Source organism: Heloderma suspectum, chromosome 2 (assembly GCF_057233095.1).
Source record: "Heloderma suspectum isolate Gila_16-S chromosome 2, 16-S_ref, whole genome shotgun sequence".
NCBI lineage: Eukaryota > Metazoa > Chordata > Lepidosauria > Squamata > Helodermatidae > Heloderma > Heloderma suspectum.
Genome location: NC_139459.1, coordinates 232,321,688 through 232,342,636, shown reverse-complemented (window position 1 = coordinate 232,342,636; position 20,949 = coordinate 232,321,688). Strand labels below are relative to the sequence as shown.

The window sequence follows — 20,949 nt, the reverse complement described above, 5'->3', positions numbered from 1 at the left end:
TTATGCCAATGTGCGCTTTCCTCCCACTGCAAAGAGCAGTCATGAAAAGGGGTTGGTTCTGACTGGGACCAGGGCAGGGACAAAAGGTTAAAGACAGCCTTCTCCCCCCACACCACAGTCCAGCTCCAAACTGGGGGCCCTACACCAGCTATTTCTTTCATCAGTCACTCAAGACCAAAGCACATGATGAACATCACATCTCATTTGACCCTCACATGTAGGACTCATTACAATTATCATCTTACACCCAGTGTGGTATTAAAAAGGAGTCAGGCCAACTACCATGACAGGGAGTTACAACACCTCACAGGCCATTGACTTAAAAAAAAAGACTAAGCCACAGAGGACAGGTGGAACAAAACAAGCTCTCCCAACAATTACATCCTGGACAACTACCCTCCCTTGCCTCTAGCCAGCAGGCACGAGCTATAATACATTTAATGAGCAGCAAAGATGATGCCATGTAATGTCCCAACGTGATAGGCTTAAGAGTTACACCTGTAGCCACTGACCACAAAGGACCTAAAACAGAAAACCATCCTTGATACAAAATTGGAGACAGAGGAATCCGTAATTATATAAACAGCTTTGGGCCCTGCAGGTTTTAGGGGAAAATGCAGGTTAAAACTTAATGAAATGGTAACCTGCTGATTCCTTCAAACAAAACATCACCACAGCAGACACACGCCATGGTGCACAGAGAACACTTTCAAATGACAAGCTCAGCATGTTTTGGAGGGAAGTGGGAACTCCCAGACCTGGGAAAAGAAGAAGACAGCAATCCTAGCTCTGAGCCTCCGGTCTCCTGCAATAGTCCCCCAGGCATTCTTTTCTGAAAGATGGAAGCTGAACCCAGAGAGGTATTTCAACAGATGTGTTAAGACTACTCAGGTTCATGGGTTTCATTTAAACATGAAATACAAAAGGGGAAGTGTTCCCACTATCCCAGGGGACACTTTAAGAGAGTGCTGTTTTCATTCTAATCTTCGCTTGTGGTCATTTATTTATTTCATTTATATCCCGCTTTTTTTCCTCCTTAAGGAACCTGAGGTGGCGTACATAATCCTCCTCCTCCTCTCCATTTTAACAACCTTGTGAGGTAGGTTGGGCTGAGAGTCTGCAACTGGCCCAGCGTCACCCGGTGAGCTTCCATGGCCGAATGGGGACTAGAACCCGGATCTCCCAACTCCCAGTCCAACACTTTAGCCACCGCACCACACTGGCTCCACACTGGTCATGAGGGAAAAAAGCATGAACCAACATGGGATGGCGAGAACATACAAACAGGTTTGGAAAGAACTGAAGCACAACACAGAGAAGCTTGCACCCAGACCCAAACTACACATTATGTACAAATGCATGTAACAGTGGGTAGCCTGACAGCCCTTTTGAAACAGGAAACTGGTGGGGAGACTGACTGGGAGGGCAGAAGCAATGGGGACTGGGTGGGAATGCTAAATATTTTTCCTGCCCAGTGTTTCCCTACTCAGAGTTGCCTTAAGTAGGGTTTCAAATTAGTATATGCTCTCTCTGGACCAAACTAGACATAGTGTCAGTGGGGGATTTCCCCCTCTAATATGCAGGTACTACCTTTTGAGGAGATATTTTCCTCAGGACCACAGCCGGGAAGAAGAAAGTCAACCCCCCCTTCCATGCCTGCCTCTACAATACCAATCATTATTAGTCCCTCCGCCCACTGGTGCTATTTGCATTTCTAAAAACCTGCATGTTAAATGCGGAGATACATTTAAGGTCATGTCCAGTTCAGCCCTCAGGCACACACATCTGAAACCCCCACAGGAGAGAAATATTTGGGGGGGGGGAGTGATTTGAAGCTGGGAAACGGCAATCAGAAACAGGGTTAAGCGTCTCCCCTTAAATCTTACTTGGCTCTTAGTTGCCCTCAACCCCAGCTGCTTTTTCTTTTCTAAAAGGGTTGTTGGGTTACTACCATTACACACTTAAAAAAAAAAAAAAGTTAACATGTTTGGGCCTTAGGACCAGCTTTCCCCAACCTGGCCCCCTCCAGATGTGTTGGACTACAGCCCCCATCATCCCCAGCCAGCACGATGGCAGTTGTAGCCCAACACGTCTGGAGGGCACCAGGTTGAGGAAGGCCAGCCTAAGTTAGCAAACACTCATGTGGTTAAAACACCTCGAGCACTTACTAATCCATGTTAAATCGTGATCTAATCATGGGAATGTGCCCTGAAGTACTGAATGGCAATTCCAAGACACATCAACAGTTTGCTGGAACACAGGAAAGAGGGCAGCATTCGTCAGAGGCGACTCAAGCCAGAAGGAGCCAGCCACGTGCCGCATATCTCCAAGAAGACCCTGCTCTTGCCCATCAAGCCAGCAGGGTGAGCTGTGGTGTGCTCCTCCAACCCTGGCAAAGCAGCAGCTTCTCTGCCCCACTGTGGATCATCCATGGGCCTCAACAAGCCTATTATGCTGCTCCTGCTGCCACCGCCACCCAAAAGCACAGGGGCTTGTGCGAGGCCATGTGACAAAAGCATCCCAGGAACTATGCAAGAGCCAGAGGGGTGAAGACAAAATATGCAGCTGGCACAGCATCACACCCCTACAGGCAGCAGGTCTTGACATGCAATGGAGGCCTCTGGGTGTGAGTACCGTAGCCTGAAATGACATCAGCTGTATAATGGAACACATCCTTCCCGTTATCACCTGGACTTCACTTCCCAGACATAGGCTTCAATCCCAATAGTGACATGCAGCACCTGTATAGCAGGTGTTGTATCTCAGGAAGGATAGGCTTGGACAAGCAGGCACTTAGAAGGGTAACACATAGCTTTGAGGGCCTGGGAGGACTTGCCATGAAAGATGGAACCTGATGTCACCAGGAGGCAGAGAAAGCCAGATTAGCCCCCTCCTAAGCACAACCACTGAAGTGGCTGGGGAAGGGGCAGGCCGGGGCACTGCTCTCACCCTGGAGCACAAGTCTGTGATCAACATGAAACAAGGGCATGTAGCCCAAACAGATCAAGGGAAAGGATCTTCACTCATCCAGTCATATTAACCAGCAGAACTCAGTCATACAGCAGTAAAAGACAGATATGGAGGCTAGATCTGTAACAGCAGATTGACATGGTAGAGCCCTCAGGTGGTAGAATGGACTGTACCACTTAGGAACACAGGACATTGCCTTGAACTGAGTCAGACCATTGGCCCATCTAGCCCAATATTGTCGACACTGACTGGCAGCGGCTCTCCAGGGTTTCAGGCAGGAGTCTTTCCTAGTCCTACCTGGAGATGCCAGGGACTGAAGCTGGGACCCTTTGCATGCAAGGCAGGTGCTGTACCACTGAGCCATGGCCCCTTGGCTCACTCACTTCAGACGGCATATGGAGGGTCACATCTTTGAATGCTCTCCCAAGGTTTTTTTAAAATCCTGAAAATAGGAAACTAGCACAGGAGGGAAAGGGGGCTAAACCAGGGCCTCTCTCCACAATGCCCTAGGTGCTGTTTGGCTTTGGGTTTTTTTTTTACATCAGGGAGCATTCAAAAGCTGTGCCTTCTCCCACTTGCAGCCTGAAGTAGTAGAGCCCATTTGTTTAGGCCTAAATTATTGAGGCCCAAGGAAGGTTTTTAAAGGAACCACTAGACACACCAAGGCTAGGATGAATATCATTGGGGTGGGGTGGGGTGAAGTGCAAAGGCAGCACAGACATACGCTTAACAGCAAATACTGCCATTATGGGTAAGGGAGAGAATTCCCCTACTTGAGGACCAAAGTCGTTCCTGTTGAGATTATGGGCAGTTATCATACAGGGTGTCAAGCCTGGTCAGACACAGATCAAGACCAGAGAGTGGTGGGTACCCTGGAGCATGCAACAAATCAGAGAGGATAAGGGTCTCAGAGGCAAAGGGGTTTGACTCAAGCCAGGAAACCGTTTTGAAAAATCACATGTGGGAGTCTTTGCCAAGCAGCCGGATTAGAAAGAAAAACAAGCAGGGCAGCAGCCCCCTCCCTCCTGGAACAGCAAGGTCACAGCTCAGGCTTTATGGCAGGGCCACAGCCAAGACAGAGGGGCAGCAAGTCTCCCATAAGGTCAGCCTTCTGGAAGGCAAAGCTGTGCCAGCTACAAGGCCATGTCAACAGTCATGCACAGCATCAAGCCTGGCAGGATGGCTATATGCTTTCAATTTCATAAGAAATTAAGAGCCATGCTAGATCAGGCCAAAGGCCTGTCTACTCCAGCACCCTGTTCCCACAGTGGCCAACCGGATGCTTGCGGGTAGCCCGCTAACAGGACAGGAGCACAACAGCACCTTCCCACTCATGTTCCCCATCAACTGGCATACAGAGGCATACTGCCTCTGATACTGGAGGTAACATACAGCCATCATGACTAGTAGCCATTTATATTTTATTTATAGTTTATTTCATTTCTTACACTTCTAGCACACCCAATAACCAGAACTCTCTAGGCGGTGTACAGGTAAACTAAAAACACAATACAGAAGACAGCACACAATTATAAGAAAGTCTAATCCCCTTTTAAAGCCATCCAAGTTGATGGCCATCACCACATCCCATGGTAGTGAATTCCATAGTTCAACGAAGCACTGTGTGAAGAAGTACTTCCTTTTACCTGTCCTGAATCTCCCACCAATCAGCTTCATAGGATGACCCTGGGTTCTGCTATAAAAACTTCTCTCTCGCCACTCCATGCATGCTTTTTATAAACATCTATAATGTATCGCCTCACCTTTTTTTCTAACTAAAAAGCCTCAAACATTATAAGCTTTCATCATAGAGTCACTCTAGCCCACTGATCATTTTGGTTGCCCTTTTCAGCATAATAGAGGAAAAAAAATTTACTCCTGCCCCCCCCCAACCTGGTACCCTTCAGATGTGCTGGACCTCAACTCCCACCAACCCATTGGCTACTCTGCTCCAGAGAACCCTATATGAAAAAATAATATCCCACGAGTTCCCCCAGATCGCCAGGGGTGGGGGTGGCACAGGAACCGAATAATCGCTATGCCAACTGCCGCTCCTGTAGCGTGGCCCTTGGCAGTAGTGGGTGTGCACTGCGTTTGGGGAGAAGATCTTGCACCACTCAGTACAGCGCCACAATATCAAATCAGTATGAGGGGAAACAAACCCAGCTGTTTACCACTGGCAAGGGAATAAGCCACCAAGAGGCGGAAACTGCCAGCTTGTGGGCCTGTTGGGAACCAGCAAGTTAAACTGGATTGGAGGCAAAGTCAAGGAGGAGATTTGCAAAGAAGTGTCAACAGCTTCCATCCCCCTCCAGCTGGCATGACAGAACAGTCTTCAACCCTCCTCCCACCTGGAAGAAAGCTCTCCACAGCTACAAATGCTTCAGAAGCTCTTTCCCCACCTGGCGCCTTTCAGTCTGTGCACCAGAGAGAAAGCACAGCCCAGCAAACCCCAACTTTGTAATCCAAAGCACCTAGAGGGCACCAGTTGGGGAAGCCTGGGGCCCCCCAGATGCTTTCAATTGCAGCTCCCAGAATTCCTGACCATTGGCCATGCTGGCTGATGGGAGTTGTAGTCGAAACTGAAAGGTTGCCTGCACTCATAACGTAACTGAAAGGTTGCCTGCACTCATAAAGCCCACTGACAGGTATCCCTTTCTTCTCATCCATGTGGGAACAAATGATACCGCCAAGCGGAGCTACGAAGAAATCACATCAGACTTTGAAGCTTTGGGAAGGAAACTCAAGAACTTTGGGGCCCAGATAGTTTTCTCATCCATCCTTCCAGTAGTTAGAAGAGGGATAGAAAGGGAACAAAAAATACTCCAGGTGAATGACTGGCTACAAAGGTGATGCTGACGAGAGAGATTTGGATTCTGGGACCACAGGCTATACTTCCTGGAAGATGGGCTGTTGGCAAGGGACGGGTTGCACCTCACAAAGGATGGGAAGAATTTGTTTGGCCACAGCATGAAGAACTTCATCAGGAGGGCTTTAAACTGAATCCTACGGGGAAGGGAGATGTAATGTTGGGGGTAACAATGGACATAGGTGCATGCACTGCAATGGAGAGAACAGCTCTGATAGTGCCCAATAATAGTCTTCAGACACATGTAGGAAGAAAGCCAGACTATGAAGCACATGGTCTTCGATGTCTATATACTAATGCCCAGAGTATGGGAAACAAACAGAATGAACTTGTTTAGCATGTTTAGCCTTGAGAAGAGAAGACTGAGGGGAGATATGATAGCACTCTTCAAGTACTTGAAAGGTTGTCACAGAGAAGAAGGCCAGGATCTCCTCTTGATCATCCCAGAGTGCAGGACACGGAATAATGGGCTCAAGTTACAGGAAGCCAGATTCCGACTGAACATCAGGAAAAACTTCCTGAGTGTCAGAGCAATACGGCAATGGAACCAATTACCTGGGGAGGTGGTGGGCTCTCCCACACTGGAGGCCTTCAAGACGAGGCTGGACAGCCATTTGTCAGGGATGCTCTGACTTGGATTCCTGCATTGAGCAGGGGGTTGGACTCGATGGCCTTGTAGGCCCCTTCCAACCCTACTATTCTATGATTCTATGATTCTATGATTCTATGAACTTGAACTCTTAATACAGGAGGGAAATTATGACTTGATAGGTATAATTGAGACTTGGTGGGATGACTCTCATGACTGGAATACAGCAATTGAAGGATATAACTTGTTCAAAAAGAACAGGAGGAACAGAAAGGGAGGTGGGGTTGCACTGTATGTGAAAAATACATATCTCTGCACAGAAATACAGGAGGATGAGCTTGGTAGCCCCATCGAGAGCATCTGGGTTGAAATAAATGGAGCAAAGAATAAAAGGAACCTGGTGGTCGGAGTCTACTACCGGCCACCCAATCAAGGAGAAGACAAGGATGAAACTTTTGAAAAGCAAATAGCTAATGTTTCAAGGAAGCATGATGTAGTAGTAATGGGGGACTTCAATTTCCCCAATATTTGTTGGGAGACAAATTCTGCAAAACATGGACCCTCCAGAAAATTCCTGACTTGTGTGGCGGATAACTTCCTCCTACAGAAAGTAGAGGAAGGAACTAGAGGATCGGCTATCCTTGACTTGATCCTAACCAACAGAGATGGCTTAGTGGATTAAGTAGCAGTTACGGGAACTCTGGGGGAAAGTGACCATGTTGTACTTGAGTTCTTGGTTCTGAAGGAAGCAAAAGCCGAGTGTAGTCAAACGCGTACCCTGGATTTTAGGAAAGCTGATTTTAATAAACTCAGAACAATGATCAGTAAGGTCCCATGGCAAGCAAGCTAATGAGAAAAGGAATCCAAGATGGGTGGGAGCTTTTAAAAAAAGCCTTTTATCTTAAGGATCGCCTCCAGCAACACCAGACAGGCCACTTAACAAGATCAGCCTCGGATGGCCTTCTCTCTGTCCCATCAGCCAGGACAGCTAGATTGATGGGGACGAGGGAGAGGGCCTTTTCTGTGATGGCCCCCACTCTGTGGAACTCCCTCCCTAAGGAACTCCATTATGCCCCCTCTTTAATGAGCTTCCGCCGTGCATTAAAAACATGTTTGTTCAGGCAGGCATTTGGGGTGGGTTAGGGTATTTTAGAAAATATTTTTATTGTTGAATTTTATTGTTTTAAACTGTTTTATGTTATACATCGCCCAGAGTGGCTGGGTGACTAGCCAGATGGGCGATTAATAAATTTAATAAATAAATAAGGAAATTCTCAAGGCACAATCACAAACAATTCCAACAAGAAGAAAAGGTGGAAGACAACAGAAGAAGCAAATGTGGCTTCACAAAAAGCTTAAGGAGGACCTGAAAACAAAAAAGGACACATATAGGAAGTGGAAAGAAGGTCAAGTAACAAAGGAAGAGTACAGGCAGGTAGCAAAGAATTGGGGGGGATGGTGTCAGGAAGGCTAAAGCTGAGAACGAGCTGAGGTTAGCAAGGGATGCTAAAAACAACAAAAAGGCTTTCTTCAGCTACATGCATAGTAAAAGGCAGAGGAAAGAAATGGTGGTTCAGCTATTAAATAAGGATGGCAAAACGATAACAGATGACAAAGAAAAGGCAGAGGTGCTCAATTCCTACTTTGGCTCACTCTTCTCCCAAAAGAGGGTCTATGACCCCCCTGGCAAAGGCAAAGTACAGGCTGAAGGGGCAGGATTGCAGCTTGAGATCGATAGGCATATGGTCAAGGAACACCTGATTACTTTGAATGAGTTCAGTTCTCCAGGGCCAAATGAACTGCATCCTAGAGTCATAAAGGAACTGGCAGAAGAACTCTCAGAACTGCTGTCTATTCTCTTTGAGAAATCATGGAGAACGGGGGAAGTGCCAGATGACTGGAGGAGGGCTAATGTGGTCCCTGTCTTCAAAAGGGTAAAAAGGAGGAACCTGGGAACTACAGACCAGTCAGTCTGACATCAATCCCTGGGAAAATTCTGGAGCAGATGATAAAGCAATCCATCTGGAAGCACCTTGAAAACAATGCCGTGATTACTCGAAGCCAACATGGATTTGTCAAAAACAAGTCCTGCCAGACAAATCTGATCTCATTTTTTGATCAAATAACCTCCCTTGTGGACCGTGGGAATGCTGTAGACATCATATACCTCAACTTCAGCAAAGCTTTTGACAAAGTGCCTTATGATATCCTGACGAGCAAACTAGCTCAAAGTGGGCTAGATGAAACAACGATCCGGTGGATCCACAGTTGGCTACAGAATCGGACTCAAAGAGTGCTTATCAATGGGACCTTCTCAAACTGGGGAGAGGTAACGAGTGGGGTACGGCAAGGCTCAGTCCTGGGCCCAGTGCTCTTCAACATGTTTATTAATGACTTGGAGCAGGAGGTGCAGGGAATGCTGATCAAAACTGCAGATGATACAAAATTGGACAGATAGCTAATACCTTGGAAGACAGAAACAAAATTCAAAGTGATCTTGATAGACTGGAGCGCTGGGCTGAAAACAACAGAATGACATTTAATAGGGATATATGCCAAGTTCTGCCCCTAGGAAAAACAAACCAAATGCACAGTTACAAGATGGGGGATACATGGCTCAACAACACTACAAGTGAGAAGGATCTTGGAACTGTTGTCCATCACAAGCTGAATATGAGCCAACAAGGTGATATGGCTGCAAAAAAGGCAAATGCTATTTTGGGCTGCCTTAATAGAAGCATAGCTTCCAAATCCCAGGAAGTACTAGTTCCCCTCTACTCAGCACTAGTTACGCCTCATCTGGAGTACTGTGTCAAGTTCTGGGCACTACACTTTAAGAAGGATGCAGACAAACTGGAAGGGTTCAGAGGAGGGCAACAATCAGGGAACAATCAGGAGATGATCAGGGAACTGGAAACAAAGCTCTATGAAGACAGACGGAAAGAACTGGGCATGTTTAGCCCTGAGAAGAGAAGACTGAGGGGAGATATGATAGCGCTCTTCAAGTACTTGAAAGGTGGTCACAGAGAGGAAGGCCGGGATCTCTTCTTGATCATCCCAGAACGCAGGACATGGAATAATGGGCTCAAGTGACAGGAAGCCAGATTCTGGCTGAACATCAGGAAAGCAATACGACAATGGAACCAATTCCCTAGTGAGGTGGTGGGCCCTCCCACACTGGAGGCATTCAAGATGAGGCTGGACAGCCATCAGTCAGGGATGCTCTGACTTGGATTCCTGCATTAAGCAGGGGGTTGGACACAATGGCCTTGTAGACCCCTTCCAACCCTACTATTCTATGATTCTGTTATATGATATGAAAACATATGGCGGCCACTGGGTTGGGGAAGGCTGGCCTAGACCAATATAGAGTTAAGCAGCAGAGGTCAGATGAGGCTGTCAGTACCACAGTCACTCACAACACCCACCCATCATTATATACAAGTCTCAGGGTGATGGAGCACTGCAGATAGTGAGGTGGGGCTGCTCTAAGCCAAGAGAGATCAAGCAGCAGGGCAGCTTTCTACAAAGTGTATTTCTGTTGGAATAACTGTTATGACACTGCTGTTCAAGGGAGGGATCTTGAGCTCAAGCACAGGGACGGCATAATATGGTACCATGGCTTTATAGGTAGGAAATGGAGAAGAAGGCCCATGTTGTAGAATGGGATTAGTGATGCTCCATGTTTCAGAATGGGTCGGTTCTGGGTTTGAACATTTGTTACTATTAAAGTAATCGCTTTCAAACACCAGGGTTTGGAATCTTTCATCTCCCACACCATGGGTCCCAGTTTGTAAAAATATATGGCAATACAAACATATGTGCCTAAGCCCATGATTACTATGCCAGGTAGAGCTTGGCCTAACTCTCAAAGTATATTTGAGCTTGTCAGGCTGAGAGGGCAAAGGCAGGGTCCTAAAGGGCTGCGAGATATAGTACCAGCCAACAGCTTTCTCCAAGTCAATACAGGGTTCATCAGCCCACAGGCCCTTGTCTCCATGACAACAATCAAGAATAAACATCCCAACATGTTTAGGACAGTTATGAGCACCTGCATGGTACAGGACAACTAAGCACTCTCTACTATTCTTAGCTTAGTAGAAGAGGTTCAAAGTTCTTCAGCAACTGCCTGGGATCCTCCACAGAGCACAGGGCACACCACTGAGGATGTTGTCAGGTCGGTGCAAGGCAGGGCCAAGGAAGAATTAGGCTATCAGCTCCAAACATCTGTGGAGCAGTTAGAAAGTCCCAGAAGATCACAGAGAAGTACCAAGAAGAGATGACAAGGAGGCATATTCCTATCAATAAATGCCCTGGCACCAGTTCAATCAGGCTACAATAGCAAGCACTTAGCTGAGGATTCAATTCAGGGCACTCCAGTCTGACATAACAAGGCATACCCCACCAAGAATGAGGTCAAACAGTGCATCCAGGACTTGATTCCATGGATGAATACACAACTTCATGGTTGACAAGAGGAATCATACAGCACCACAGAGGAGTAGGCATTGGGGTGGGGGGTGGGGTATTTTGGATTCCTTTTTCACAAGAAAGCTAAACTGCTTAATGCTCACTCTGCTTCAGTTTCCTCAAAACACACACAAAAGGTAATGATTGCTAGATACCTAGTTTCAAATAGATACAAAGGAAAGGCAGCCATCAAGTTAAGAAAAGAGATAGCTAAATATTGTATCCATGTCCTAACAAACTACACCCCTTCAAATGCTAAAGGGACAAGAAGCAGAAACCTCAAAGCCACTAACTATCATCTTTGAGAAATCTTGTAAGACAGGTGAAGTTCCCGCAGACTAGCAAAAGCCACTCATCGTTTCTGTATTTAGCAAGGAGAATAGGAGGATCCAGGAAATTACAGACCTAAATCTTGCCTATAAGACATTATAAGACATTATAAGACATTATAAGAGCAAATTTGTTTTCTATCTTCTTTTTTAAAAAAAACCCTTTAGGCATCTAGAAGAAAAGGTGGTGGTCATTAGCAACTAAATGAATTTTTGTTGGATTACAACTCCCATCATCCCCAGACACCATGGCTAATGGAAGGCACCAGGTTGGGAAAGGCTGGTGTACACAGTTGCAGAAGACATTCCAAGAGGCAGAAATGACACTGCCATGAACTGGGTACCCGTTACCAATTTAAGCTGCACCCAAACAGGAAATACAAAGTTAATTTGTTTTTTTTAAGAATCTGAGAGGTGGTAACATGCAATGTTCGTCAGGGGTCTCTCCTAGGTGCAATTCTATTAAGCATTTTCATTAGTCACTCGAATGAAATAACAGAGAATATGCTCAAGTTTGTAGACAGGATGAACAACTCCAGCAGAGAGGGCAGGATTAAAATGAGTGACCTTGGGAGCACTGAGGTGCAAGCAATCAAACACCACTAGACCAGCCTTCCTAAAACTGGTGCCCTCCAGATGGACTACAACTCCCAGAATTCCTGACCATCGGCCATGCTGGCTGGGGCTGATGGAAGTTGTGAAGTCCACAACATCTGGAAGGCACCCAGTTGGGGAAGGATGCACTAGACCATATTTCTCTGCCTTTTGATGCTGATGGGCACCTAGTCACTGCACGCACCCAGAGCTGGATCAGCACCAACGTATCTTTACAACATTGAGAAAATTGAGAGCTCAGCTCTCACAACATCAAGAAGGACCTTAGATTTTTTTAAAAAATCTATATAACCTAAATGAAAGTTGACAATGTGATATTATTGTAAAAAGGCTTCACTCATGGCACCAGCCACAAGGTGTAAAAGCCCTTTACTTAGAACTGGATCATCTTCGAGATTACCTTCTAGAAAACATAGCAAAGGCAAGATTCAGGGGAGTGTGCTGAAGGCTTAGCAAATTATATAGAAAGGCGGATGGAGACAATCATATTTAATCTGTAGAAATTATGGAAGGGAAGATAACGTATTTATCACATTTTTATCCTGTCCTCCCCCTGACCAAGAAGCCTAAACCAGTGCATCTAGACACATACACACACCCCAACCACATTTTATTCGCCAGGCCACCTATACCTGGGCTGACAGATGGTGACTACCCCAAGGCTACCCTGCAAGCTTCATGGCTGTGCAAAGTTTTGAACTCAGACCTCCCCCAGTCCACACCCAGCACTCTGCTAGGAAGAAAACACAAAAACCCACCCAAAGGAGAGGTGCTACAGTAGTTCACCAGGACAAGGAAGGACTAAGAGCCATGGGCCCTAGATACAGCAAAATGGGTTTGCACTGCAGACATCAGGAAGTGCACTATGACAAAGGACAGCAGAACAAGCTACCCAAGTGGGCTATCGAAACAATTTCCCTGAAGATTTGCAGGAAGAGTTTGCAAGTGGGAACCTTGGTGTTGGACTGGGCTAGGGTACCTTTCTGGAATGGAAGAAGACGTCAATGTATCCGGGACATCTGAGTAAGGCACATCTCTGTACCCTTATGCCTTGCATCCTACTCTTTTAATGTTCTCTCCTATCCAGGCTCATACTAGGCTTTGCACATGGCATTTGCAATCATCCATTCTGCTTCAAGCAGGCTCTAGACGGTTTTGCTCAATTGCATAAAGTGTCTGCTTGATATAACGGTTTGGGGCACAGGACCTGGGTAAAACCCAGTGAAAAGTGTTCAGAAACTTCAGCTGGTCCAGAATGCTGTGGCCAGACTGTTGACTGGGGTCAATTACAGGGAGCATGTGACTCTCCCTTGTTACAACTTCACTGGCTACCGGTCTGCTTCCGGGCACAATTCAAAGTGCTGGCTATGACATATAAAGCCCTAACTTGGGACCAGGCTATTTGAAAGGCTGCATTCTCCCATAAGAGCCTACCCTGGTTTTAAAATCTCCCAGGGAGGCTCTTCTCTTGGTCCAACTGCCATTGGAGGAGTGCTCGGTGGGGATGCGAGAAGGCCTTCTTGGTGGCTGCTCCCAGGCTCTGAAACTCCCTGCCAAAGGAGGCTAAGTTGGCTCCCTCTCTGTTGTGCTTCCACCGGCAGGCAAAGATGTTTTTATTCAGGCAGGACTTTGGCATGCAAGCTGGTCTGCTGTTGAAGTGGTTTTTAATGGGTTGGAGTTGGACTGTCTACTTCATTTGTGCTTTTATTTGTTTTGTTTGTAAGTTATGCTTTTTTGTTTGTTTTAATTTCAATTTTATTATTGTTAGCCACCTGGAGCCTTGGTTTGGGTAGAAAGGCGGGACATAAATTTAATATATAAATAATCCATAGCTAGACTCAAATTTGCTCTTTACATTTCAGTTGCCAACTTGGCAAACTGGGCATAATTCATTGTGCATGTCTTGGCAACAGGCCAGGGAAGAGTATGGCTGAGGGAGCATTAGGCTGACCATGAGATCAAGATTTTGCTTTATTTCTGGTCTTTGGTGGAGGAAGAACATGTCACTTGGACTAAGGTGCTACAGCAGGTGATACCCAAGCAGCCATGTCTGTTCAGCCCACAGAATGGTGAGTGTTAAGGGGGCAGCAAGGCTCAGTCCCATGTAATGAGATTATTATCCAAGCAGCTGGTTTGTGTGCCTGTCTCAGCTGGCTGCCCTTGCACCAGTGACTCCCACTCCTCTGCCATTTCCTGTCCCACCCTTTGTCACAACCCCTTGAGGGTAGGGCCTGTCCCAGTTTGTGAACCAACACACAGGGGATTCCAACTTATTTAGGGAACTAACCTCAGGGTGCTACCATCATAATGCACATAATTACTAGCAACTCTCTTGGGTGTATAGCGCACAGCAACATCAGCCAGGAAATTCTGTCCAAAGGTTAGCCAGTTCCTGACCCAGTTACAGGGAAGGTCTCAGTTGCTGGATAGGTAAGCCAAGACAGCCCAACCCACAGTACATAGCATTAATGCCAGGGCCTGTAGTCATAGGCTGGGAGAGCTGGGCCCAACTCCAGTGATATTCCAGGCCCCTTCCTTGAATTTTCAGTAAATAAAAGCCTCTGCCTCTTTTACTCACTGATGGAAGAAAAGAAGTGCAGGCAATAGTCCTTTAAAGCAAGCTTGTGCCCAACTTCTGATATTCTGGCCAATGAGTGAAAGGCACAGGGATGGCCAGCAAGCATGTAATCATTTATTAAAAATAAATAAATTAAAAATTGAAGATACCTCATAAAATTTAACCATTTAAAACATAGCCCAATCATATCTAGGGTTTGTTTTTTGTTTTTGCTCTTTCACTTTGATTTTCAATAGCTCCCATGCTGTACCAGTAGGACACACCAATCCCACAGAATGCCTGGCTTGGGGCCTACTGATGACTCCCACTATTACCAGTAGCTTATTTATTTCTGGAGCAGTTGCTAACAGTGCCATGTGCATTTTCTGATATGGGACAAGCAGGTGTTGCACTCAGAAGGGCTTGACTGGCAAACAGAAAGGGGCTTTTTAAGGCTCCAGTCTGAAGCTATGGTAAACTCTGGCAGGCACATTTCTCCACAATTCACTGGACTTTGAACCCAGCACTGGCTCAGCAAGGCTGATCATTTTGGCCTCCATCCAAGCCAAATGACAAGGCTCTCTCCCTTCCATCACAGTGAACTGTTTGTGTGTCATCAGTGTGACATGGAAGGGCAGGGACAAGGGGAACCTGTTCTTGCTTGGGTATGACCAGATCACATATTTACACTAACTTCAAACTAGAGAAGTGGCCATCCAATTACACCCCTGTGAGTATGCACACAGAAGCACACACATGGCCCTTCAACACCCACCAAGTATAGCCATTTACTCCTTCCCTCCTGTTGCTTCATGGAATGGCTGTTGCACATCACCCCAGAGGCATCACGTTTCATCTGCAGGGGGCAGCGGGGGGGGGGAGCAGGGAACAACTGTGGGGCAGAAAGGCCTGGGGGGGGGGAGACTAGTTGTTCATTGTCCCACAACCTCACAAGCCATTCCCCTGCTCCAAGCTCTCCGGCTGGCCTGCAGCCCAGCAGGCTTCAAACCCTATTATGTTATTCCCAGGTCAGCATCCTCAGAGGAATGCCACACAACACACACAGGAAGGCCTGCCACCCCTGACAGGCAGTCTAGCCTGCCTGCAGGTACAGTGACAACACTGAGCTCTTTATACTCTTAGCAACAGCGCCAAGGGCTCTACAGCTGGCCCAGACTTCCACCTTGCCACAGCTAGATAGGAGTTCACATGCTACTCATCCTTAGAATGAGCTCATCACCACTCTCCACATCCACAGCATGCTGACAGATCTAGAGAGCTTGACTTATAGGAATACAACAGGCCTGTCACCCTTTTCGTAGCGGGGAGGATGAGGGGGGGGCACAAGAACTGGGTTAGCAGGGGCACCAGATCAGCAAAGACGACACCCACTTTTATGAAGCAACAGCAAGAGGGTCAACCCCCCCCCCCGCTCGCCACCGCCCCAGGGATTTTCTGCTACCCCTCTTCTCCCCTCCCACTCCATCGTGCATTCAAGCAAGGCCAGTCTGCAAATCCTCACAGGACATTAATTCCAGGACTGGCAGAGACAAAGGGAACAGTGGCAGGAGCCCAGGATTGCCAAGGCACATAGTCCCGAGCCTGGCATTGCCAGGGGGCTGAAGAGGACCACGTTGGGGATGCGGAGTGGCCTTTTCAGTCGTTCCTGTTTAAGATACCCTGTGCCAAGGCAAGGCCAAGGGATCAAATCTAGCCTAGCATCCTGAGGACAGCACTAATCAGCTCCATCTTTCTTTCTTCTTCCAGCAGCCATAGCCTAGGCTAGCCGAGGAAGGAGGAAGAGGAAGGAGCTTCCAGCTGGGGCTCTGCGCCCACCCAACAGCGCTGCTTCCCCTCAAGGAATTCAACATCAGCAATGATGCCACTGAACAAAGGTAAGCACACCAATGGTGGCATCCTGTTCCCAGCACCATCTGCCACAGCCACTGCCAAGGGTGGGGCAGCAATGGCACCCTCGGGCTTCACGAGCCAACGGGACCTCGGGGTGCTCAGCAAAGAGCGCCTTAAGCCCCTGCGCTCACCTAACATGCTGGCCGGGCAGCGGCTACCCTTGTAACAAAAGCAAACACAAAGCTAGGGAAGAACTGGGGTTATTGAAGGGGGAGGCGAGATTTACACAGGGCAGCCTTAGGAGAGGGGCTGCAGTAGACATGGCAGAACGCACCCCTCCCAGCCTCTCATGGCAGCCCCCCCACACACGCCGATGCCGAGCAATAAAGGCACCCGACGCCAACCCCCATCCTAGCCCTAAGAATTTAAGGCAACCAAACACCTCCCTGGTGGAGGATATTAGGGGATCGTCACCAAGAGGAAAGGTGCAAAGCTGACCCACCCGCTGGCTCTGCCAGCCCCACCCGGGCAAACTGGTCGCGGCGGCGGCCGCCGAGCCCAGCCCATTGTTAGCGCTGAAAGGGTGGGATGGAAGCGGGAGGGTTGCCAAGGCAGCCCACCGCCCCCCTCCATCCCTCAGCGGATGCTAGCAGGTAGGGCATCCCCTGCAGCCAGGAGCGATGGGGGAGGCTGACATCTTGTAGGGGCGGCGGGCGAAGAAGAGATCAGAAGAGAACGCGGCTCGGGAGCAAAACCCAGGAGCCGCTCCGCCGCCAGAGAGATCGGCTCGCGACAGCGCCCCAAAGGGGCCGAAGTCGCCGCCTCTTCTCTCTACTCCCAGCCCCGAAGCTCCCGCCCCTCCTCTAGCAGGGATCAGGAAGGAAAATAAATCACGCTCCGCCAAGAGGAGAGCCGCTCTCCCTCGCTCGCCCGCCCGGCTCCAGCCGTACCTGCGCCCCCGTAGCCCTTGGCGAGCACCCAGGCCAGGCTGGCAGCGCTGCGCGCCCGCGGGAAGTCATACTGATCCAAGGGCTTGATCTCGGGCACCAGGAAGCTCTTCCTCATGGCCGCGGCTGCAGCGGGGGCCGCGGCCACCATGGCCCCCCCTCCGGGGTCTGGAGCTGGGTCTGGCCTGGCTCGGCGGCAGCTGCGGGGAACAAGCTGGCGGCGGCCCCAGCCGAGCGCATCCCCGTCCGGCTTTCCCTCCCCTCCAGCGCCAGGTGCGAGCGCCCGCCCCGCCGTCCTCGTCTTTCCTCTCTGCCCCTCCCACGTGATCCGTGCCGTCAATCAGCGCGGGGGCGGGGCTTGCAGACAGGTAATTGCCCCGGGTAGGGCGGGGGGAGGCGGTGGCGGCGCAAGAGGGCAGGGTGGGATCGAGCTGCTGCAGCGGCTGCCGCCGCCCAGGCCGGGTGGGTTGGGCGCGTGCGCGCCTTGCAGGCCGGCGTTGATGGGGGGCGGGGGGCTCCACTGATCTTACAGGGAGAAAGAAACGCGGCGGCGGCGGCGGCGGGGCGAAGAGAAGCCTGGGATTTCCCCGGCCGGCGCCGCCGCCGCCCCCGCCCCCCGCGCGCGTCCTCCGCGCGGAGGCTGGGAGCGAACCCCCTCCCCCCCTTGCTCCTGGAGATAGACACAAAGGAGCCGCAGCCCCGCTGGAGCGCGCGCGTGCTCGGGCTTTTCGCAGGCACACCTCCACCATGTTGGGAGGCAGGACCCTCCCGCCGGGGACGGGACGGGGAGATCCCCGGGATCCCGTGCCGCGGTTTGCTCGCTGCTCTTTTACTCCGCCAGGACGTCGTGCGCGGATGTGGCTCTCCGCCATTCCCCTCTCCCAGTAGGTGAACGGGAGCTTTGCGGGGGGGAACGAAGCACAGTTCTGTCCCCGCCGCCTTCCCACCAGGGGGGTTGTAGAGCTGGGAACGAGCGAGCGAAGGGATCAGGGGCTGGAGCGCCTTCCGTGTGGGGGAAAGGCTAAAAGCGTGTATAGGCTTTTTGGGTTAGAAATGCAACTTGGGGGTGGGCACGATAGAGCGGCCTTCCCCAACCTGGCGCCCTCCAGATGTGTTGGACTACATCTCCCATCAGCTCCAGCTGGCCGGGGCTGATGGCAGTTGTAGTCCAGCACATCTGGAGGGCGCCATGTTGGGGAAGGTGGGGATAGAGGTTTACAAAAACTATGCATGGTGAGGAGGGGAGATGCAGTTTTTCTCCTTCTTCCCGAAGGCTAGAATTTGGGTCAACCAATGACACTGGCAGTTGAGTCAGAACAGATGCGGGGAGCGGGGGGGGGGGATAATGTATGGAATTCATTGCCCAAAGGTGTGGTGATAGCCACTGGCTTAGGTTGCAATCAGACATGATAGTGGCTGGACCTTACCTGAATCCTGCTGATTCCTATAAAATAGGGTGGGATTTAAAGCAGAGGATGTGAAATGTGGAGTAAAGCTCTTTTTCCTTTGTGTGCTTTTCCATCTGAAGCGTTGTCTTTTCCCCAGAAGTGTTTCTCCTGTCTGGGGCTACCCTAATGAGGGAGGGATGGGGGTTTCAAAGCAGGGGTGGAAAATGTGTGGCCCTCCAGATGTTGGACCGCATCTCCCATCATCCCTGAACATTGGCTATGCTGGCTGTGGCTGGCTGGAGTCCAATATCTGGACGGCCTCAAGTTCCCTGGCTCTGTTTTAAAGTGTTATCGGGATGGGGGGCATCTCAGTTTCCCCCATTCACACAGGCTGCACTTGAAATCACACACTCCCCTCTGTGGCTTTATAAGGATTTGGTGGCAAAGCATTCATGGACCTGCCACTATCGCACCTAGTTTGGCACTTAGCTGGCTTTAAAAGGGAATGAGGCCTGCTCTCCTCGGTGAATGTGTCTATCAACAAATTAACTATGAGATCCAAATGGAACCGCCATGTTCAGAAGCAATATACCTCTGATACCAGTTGCTCAGGGGGTGGGGGCAAATGATGAGGAAGGGCTGTTACCCTTATTGCCCTACTGGCATGCTTGCAGGAAGCATTTAGCTGGCCACAGTTGGAAACAGGATGCTGGGCAGGATGGACCCTTGCTCCCATCTAGTGGGGCTATTTTGTTCTTAATAGCCCAATACATTGGGAGATAGTGGATTATGCATAGGGCATCCCCATCTCAAAAGGGGGCATACTCTGTTTCAGCCATAGTCTAAGGACTGAGTGCTAGGCAGGACATGTGGGCAGTGTTTAATATAGGTGTTGGGGAAACATGCCCCTGTAGATGTCTGTGTACTACAACTCCCATCATCCATGACCATTGGCCATGCTGGCTCACCTCCATGCACCAGCCACTCCGCATTTTCCCTAGATGGGTGATTTCACCTTTCTAGGCTTGGGGGAAGAGGAGGGAAGGAGGCCAGGACATGCATAGGAAGCTGCATAAAGCAGCTCCTGCAGTTTCCTCCCCTCCCTGGGACTGCCTCTTTTTTGCTGTCTCCATGCTCCATTTCTGAGCATGGAGACATAGCCAGTGTGGAGAGAAGCGCGCTGGCTATGAGGGGCAGGGAGCGCAGTTTCTGGGCTCCAAGGTCAAGCCACTGGTTCCGACTTTGGATCCCAGAAACTGAACTATTCTCTGTTCAGTTTCTGAACAGTGTTCCTGGCACTGTCTAGGGGACATAGTATTGCACCCTAAAATGCTTTTAAATGAGGAATGTATTTTGAAACCTCCCACATTTCCATTGGGTGGTGTTTGGTTATTGTTTGTAACCAGGGGCATGTTTTCCAGATGTCTTTATTTTATAGGACATTCCAGATGTTAGAATCTTAAAACACCAAAGGACAATCCACTCAACATACAGTCCTGGGGAATAGACAGTTGGAAAAACTGCTCCATCTCAACAACTCTATAGAGATGAAGAAAGCAAGCAAAGAATATCAGCCCCACAGTGTCTTGTTTTTCACATCTAGTCCTCATCCTTGATGCTGAGCATGAACATCTATTATTTTGCCCCATAGAAGCCACTAGTTACTCTGCTAAAAATTTGTTTGTTTGTTGATTAGATTTATACCCTGCCCTTCCACCAAGGAAATGGTGTTCCAGATGGCTAACAATAAGAAAACAAAATAAAAAATAGAAACATAGTTAAAGCAATCCTAAAACAAAGATATTTTAAAAAAATGGAGGGAGGAATCCTATCGGGATAGGTGGCTTCCTCCGAACTTGAAGGTGACCATTTCACCTATCCAATGCAGGGCGGGCAGAGCATGGAGGGGATCTTCTCCGTGCTCTGCCTGCCCTACATTTGTGGCTAGGTGGCCAATTTCGGCTGTCTAGCTGTGGGATTTCAGAGCGGGAGGGGGGAGGCCAGACGACGCATAGGAAATGTACTGGCACTTCCGCACTCCCCGCCCCTCCCCACCAATGGGAATGTCCTCTTTTGCCCGGTTCTGCACTGCTCTTTTGAGTGCGGAGCCCAGGAATGATCCTTGCCATCTATGAGATGGCGAGGGAGGTGGTTTTCCGGGAACTGACCTTGGAGCGTGGGCTCCGATGTCAGTCCCCTAAAACCAAACAATCCTATTGCTGCTGTCTAGCAGCCATAGGATTGAACCCTAAGAAACACAAAAGTGACTCCCCCTATTATGACTCCATTATAAAGCAACTATTAGTTTTTAGGGCAACTTCTAGAAGCAAGGCATATTTTAAGTGATTATGTTACCACAGTGAA

The 20,949-nt window shown here is 49.1% G+C and overlaps 1 protein-coding gene across 2 annotated transcripts in view; it reads right to left on the bottom strand.

Moving 5' to 3' along the window:
- Window positions 1–17,481, bottom strand: part of CAMSAP3 (calmodulin regulated spectrin associated protein family member 3) — a 54,918-nt gene extending 37,437 nt beyond the window's left edge. Inside the window, exon 1 of one of the 2 annotated variants that reach the window (XM_084838433.1) lies at window positions 17,201–17,481. In XM_084838433.1, the coding sequence (XP_084694559.1) occupies window positions 17,201–17,348 (148 nt within the window). In that variant the 5' untranslated portion in view covers window positions 17,349–17,481. The remainder of the gene's footprint in view (window positions 1–17,200) is intronic. The other variant, XM_084838434.1, reaches the window with a different exon arrangement.
- Between the last annotated feature and the right edge of the window lie 3,468 nt (window positions 17,482–20,949).